Source organism: Microtus ochrogaster, chromosome 4 (genome assembly GCF_000317375.1).
Source record: "Microtus ochrogaster isolate Prairie Vole_2 chromosome 4, MicOch1.0, whole genome shotgun sequence".
NCBI classification, from domain to species: domain Eukaryota; kingdom Metazoa; phylum Chordata; class Mammalia; order Rodentia; family Cricetidae; genus Microtus; species Microtus ochrogaster.
The window spans coordinates 31311632-31317265 of NC_022011.1; the positions used below are offsets into that span (position 1 = coordinate 31311632).

At 47.2% G+C, this 5634-nt stretch overlaps 1 protein-coding gene across 3 annotated transcripts in view; it reads left to right on the top strand.

The window, feature by feature from the left end:
* The window catches only part of Gas8 (growth arrest specific 8), a 26109-nt gene extending 21397 nt beyond the window's left edge, over positions 1–4712 (top strand). For all 3 annotated transcript variants that reach the window (XM_005345846.2, XM_026778864.1, XM_026778865.1), the window contains 2 exons: positions 991–1056; positions 4102–4712. In XM_005345846.2, the coding sequence (XP_005345903.1) occupies positions 991–1056; positions 4102–4251 (216 nt within the window). In that variant the 3' untranslated portion in view covers positions 4252–4712. The remainder of the gene's footprint in view (positions 1–990; positions 1057–4101) is intronic.
* The last annotated feature ends 922 nt before the right edge of the window (positions 4713–5634 follow it).

The window sequence follows — 5634 nt, forward strand, 5'->3', positions numbered from 1 at the left end:
TCTCTGTGAGTTCGAGGCCTGCCTGGTCTACAAAGGGAGTTCCAGGACAGGCTCCAAAGCTACAGAGAAACCCTGTCTCGAAAAACCAAAAAAAAAAAGAATTATGGGTTGATTTAAGTATAAGAGGTAGCTAGTAATAAGCCTGAGCTACCGGTAAGCCGAGCATTTATAAGTACTATAAGCCTCTGTGCGGTAATTTGGGAAGCAGCTGCCGGGTATTTGGGAGTTGCTGTCAGGACAGAAACTTTTGCCTACTCTTAACTTTTCTACATAATAGTCCATCATCAAGGGAAGTCAGAGAAGGACCTGGAAGCAGGGATTGAAACAAGCCATGAGGAATGATGTTTACTGACTTGTTCCCCTGGCTATCCTATCTATTGTCTTATCCCATCCCTGGTGTACCATCCAGGACCAGCTGCCAGGGATGGTACCACACATATGAGTGGGGCCCTTCTGCATCAACCGTTAAGAAAATGCCCTACAGGATTGGCAGTGGTGGCGCACACCTTTAATCCCACAGCACTTGGGAGGCAGAGGCATGCGGATTTCTGTGATTTCAAGACCAGCCTGGTCTACAGAGCGAGTTCCAGGACGACCAGGGCTACAGAGAAACCTTGTCTCAAAAACTAAACAAAACAAAAGGTGGAGAGCAATAGTCCTTTATTGCACCCAATATCGACCGCTGTCCTATGTCACATGTCTTAGGTCACACACACACAGATCAGCTGCTGTTGTTGACCTCGGCAGTCTGGGGCTTCGTTGTAGAAATGTAGGCAATACAAAGACACCACTACTATCCCTTGTTGTTCTTGCTTATGCCTTGGATACCTTTCCTGCTGACAGACTTCTGTGGATACATGTATGGGCTGAAGTGACCTCTACTGCTATTCCCTGAGCCTTTCCAACCCTTAGGGAACCCCTAGACTAGTGTCCACCTGTCCACGTCTATCAGATGACAAATATTAAAGTCACCTTTGTCTCTCTCCTTAGGATGTTCTAGAGTCAAAGAATACCACCATCAAGGATTTACAGTATGAGCTGGCCCGGGTCTGCAAGGTATGGCTCACCCCCCCCCCAGCCCCACCTTCCCCCTCGGGGCTATCTCCTCTCATCGAGCTGTGCCCATGTATCTAAGCTTCAGCTTGTGAACATCATAGGCAAAGGGCTCTGAGAACCTCTCTCATCTCTTCTACACTCTTCATTCAGGAGGTGGGTGTGCTAATCCCCATGTGGTGTGCCCTCATAGCCTTAGGGCCTGAGAGTGACCTTGTCCTGGTGTTGCTTATAGTCCTGCCAGGTACACACTTAGGACTCTGTCTCCTACCATGTTCAGATCTGTTTTTCCCTCACCCGCCTTTGCTCACCTGACCTCTGAGTTGGTTGGGAAGTCTCTGCTCTCCAGAGAGTGCCCACTGCAGTTCGGCTCTCAGCCTTTCAGACTCCTTCAGAGTCTAGAACAGCTCCACACCCTTCTGTGCTAGCGTGTATGCACAGACTCCAGATGGTCCGTAAGTGGACTGTCCTGCTGTGCTTTGTCCACTGTCTTGCCAAGGATTTAACAAGAACAGCCACCCCACAAGTGGCTTAATTCTATGGGGAAGGCATGGTATCCCTGTTCAGTTGTTTAGGGCCTTATGAGGACATTCATGTCATCTGATTTTAGTTTTTAAACATATTTGTTTGGCTGGACAGTGGTGGTGCATGCCTTTTTCCCAGCACTCTGGAGGCAGAGGCAGGCAGATATCTGAGTTCCAGGACAGCCAGGGCTACAAAGAGAAACCCTGTCTCAAAACAAACAAACAATAACAACAACAACAAAAAACAAAACATAAAACATGCACTCAACAAACAATTAACCCTCTGCATAGATAGAAGTAATAGAAGTGTCTGTTACTGCTTCCCAGCCCTTCCTAGAGGCCAGGCTAGAGCTTTCCTTCTCACACCTGTCCCCCAGCTGAGCACAGTCAGGGCTGTCTTCTGTGTGTGCTGTTCTCTGGAGCTGGGGAGATCCTTGACTTTTATCTGACCTGGTATCTGAACCTGGGGTGTCTGGTAACCAGAGCTCAGCCTCAAGTTTTCTCTGGAACCCATCCTTCCTTACATTTTTCTCTGTATTCCAGGGATTAGTCTCTTTACTAAACCGCAGTAAGGATAATGAACCTTTTTGTTTTTGTTTGAGACACAGCCCCACTATATAACCCTGGCTGGCCTGGAACTCACAGAGATCTGAGTGCAGAGATTAAAGGTGTGCACTGAATCCTAGCTAGTGACCCTTTTGACCATTTGCTGTGAGGTTCACAGCCTCCAAGCAGTCTCATTTCATTCAGTTCATCAACACCTATAATCCTAGCACTTAGGGGTGCTGAGGCAGGAGGAACATGAAAAAGGATACAAAGTGAGTCCCTGTCTCAGACAAATGAATAAAACATAGTCAAGTCTTTACAACCACCTAGTGAAATCTTCCCAATAAAAAAAAAAAAAATGTGCATTTTAGCCAGGCCATGGTAATACACACCTTTATCACAGCACTTGGGAAGCAGAGGCAGGTGCAGGTCTCTGAGTTTGAGGCCAGCCTGGTCTACAGAGCAAGTTCCAGACAGCCAGGGCTACAGAGAGAAATGCTGTCTTGAAAACCAAACAAACAAAAAGTGGCTTTTGGAGTTTGGAAAGATGGTTGAGTGGTTAAGGACACTGGGGTCTAGTTCTCAGCATCCTCGTGTTTAGCTCACAACTGCCTATAACTTCTGCTCCTAGGAATCTAACTTTCTCTGCTGGCCTTTTTGGGCATCTGCACATAGGTGTACCTTCCCAGATGTATACCCACATACACACATATATATATAGTAACAAAAGTACTAGACATGCTATTTTTGAGCTGGGTGTGGTGGCACACCTTTAATGCCCAACTCCTGGTGGCACTCAGGAGGCAGAGACAGGTGGATCTTGGTAAATTATAGGCCAGCCTGGTCTATATAGCAAATTCCAGGACATTAATGGAGACCCTGTGTAAAGAGTAAAAAAAAAATTATAAGTCATTTGGTATATAAAAAAATTTCATAAGCTGGGCGATGGTGGCGCACGCCTTTAATCCCAGCACTTGGGAGGCAGAGACAGGTGGATCTCTGTGAGTTTGAGACCAGCCTGGTCTACAGAGCTAGTTCCAGGACAGGCTCCAAAACCACAGAGAAACCCTGTCTCGAAAAACCAAAAAAAAAAAAAAAAAAATCATACAATATATTCTGATCCTTTTCCTTTCTTTCCCCAACTACTCCCAAACCCCCTGCGTCCTACCCACTCAACTTTATACTTTCTCTCTTTCAAAAACAAAAGCAATATGTATGTAAAACACATAAAAATGAAAAAAAAGACCAATAAGACAAACAAATAAATGCCAAAACAAAACAAACCCAAGAAAAAGTACACACACACACACACACACACACACACACACACACACAGATGGAGTTCATTTTGTGTTGGCCAGCTACTCCTGGTCAAAGCACCTGCCCTAGAATGTGGTTGCTGTGCCCAGTGACACTGCATGGAGAAAACTGACTTTCCCTTGAAGCAGTGAGATTTTTGAGTGCTAAACTGTTCTAGGAGAAATAGCAAGTTCTAGCCAGCCTGGGCTATATGGTGGAGTCTTTTCCTAGACAGAAATAAAAACGAAATTCCAAATATCAGAACCTGATTAGCAGAGAACCCCCTCTTCACGAGGAAGTCGCTTGTCTTTGTTGGCCCCAACAGCACCATGTCTGAGGTTCAGGGCTATATGTAACCTCTTCAGCGTCACTGGGGAGGTGGAGGGTGCTGAGGTCTCTGGAGGCAGGGAACAGATGCCATTCCACCTTGGCAGGAAAGGGACAGAGACCCTCACTGGGAAGTACTTGCTAAAGAGCCAGGAGTCTGCCCAACTCTCAGTTCTTCTGAGTCCTTACTGTAAGGGATGTTATGAAGTCGTCAGCATTGCTAGCACAGAAGAACCTTGGACAAATGCTTGGCCCAGATCTCCTACCCCAGCTTTCATAGGGTGGAGGCTACCTCTGGGTGGGCCATAGCATGTGGACTCCTTTCCTCCCTGACATTTCTCTCTCCTTTCAGGCCCACAATGACCTACTGCGTACATATGAGGCAAAGTTACTGGCCTTCGGGATCCCTCTGGACAATGTGGGATTCAAGCCCCTGGAGACAGCAGTGATTGGACAGACACTAGGACAGGGCCCTGCAGGACTTGTGGGTGCTCCTACATAGCCACCTTCTGGGAGCTCCTGCCTTTAGAGTTGGCCTGCCTCACTTTCCAAAAGATACCTATTCTACTCCAAGAACAGACTTCATCAGCAATGAAAGTTTTTCCATATTTCCTTTATATTCTCTGTCTTTGTTGGGAAGAAGTGCCTGCAAGGCTTCTAAGGTCTCTTTGTCTACCTGCTTCCATGTACTGCCTGGTTTGTGTCATATTTGCCCATTTGAGTCCTACCTCCAACCTCTGCGTACTAACCTTTCCAGCAAGAGGGCGACTCAGTGTCCTTTGTTAAGCATGAAGCCCATGCTCTTGATTTGGCTGGGCAGCTCAACCACAGAGGACTGGCAGGCTTCCTTTTTGGGCCAGGCTCTGCACAACCTCTCCTCTCCGTGACTTTTCTTACGCAGCTCAGGACCACTTTGCCTAACCACTTTGCCTAGGGGTGGCACTGCCCGCAGTGGGCTGGGTACTCCACATCAATTTTTTTTTTTTTTTTTTTTTGGTTTTTCAAGACAGGGTTTCTCTGTGGTTTTGGAGCCTTTCCTGGAACTAGCTCTTGTAGACCAGGCTGGTCTCGAACTCACAGAGATCCGCCTGCCTCTGCCTCCCAAGTGCTGGGATTAAAGGCGTGCGCCACCACCGCCCGGCTCCACATCAATTATTAATCAAGAAAATGGCACACAGACTTGACCACAGGCATCTGATGGTGTCATCTCCTCATTCCAAGTGACTAGCTTGTGTCAAATTGATAAGAACTAACCAGTGTCATCTCCTTTGTGATGGTGAAAACCTAAGAGAAACCCAGAAGGTGCTGGGAGACAGTGAGTTACCTCAGTCCAGGAGCTGCTTGGTCTTGGTCTCCCTGGGAGAATTCAGCTGCATATTGCAGCTGGGTTAACTGGGGTTTGGGAGACAATCTGAACCTTCCTGAGGACTGAGAATGGGAGAGTCCTCTTTGGACAGCTCCATGGAATCTAGAGCTCGTGACTCTAGACATGAAGACTATCGCGGTAGCTAGTGAAGGGATGGAGGAAGGTAAGAGGAAGGTGAGGCTGCATTGTGAGCTGAGGGGCACTCAGTTGAGAGCGTGTATACAGAGACGAGTCACCCTTGGGCTGGCCTCTTACGTCCCTGACTATACTGGAAGGAGGGAAGAGGAAGGGAAAAAGAAAAAACAGGAAGTGGGACTGGGCTGTAAAGTCGCAAACCTTGCTCCTAGTGATATACTTCTTCCAGCAAAGACGTCACTTCCTTAACCTTCCAAAACAGTACCCCCAGACTGGGGAGAGATGTTCAAACACGTCAGCATTTTCATCCCGACCATCATACCAACACAGACCTCTGTATACAGTTTGGGAAGCTACAGATGATTATAAGCGACCATGTGGATG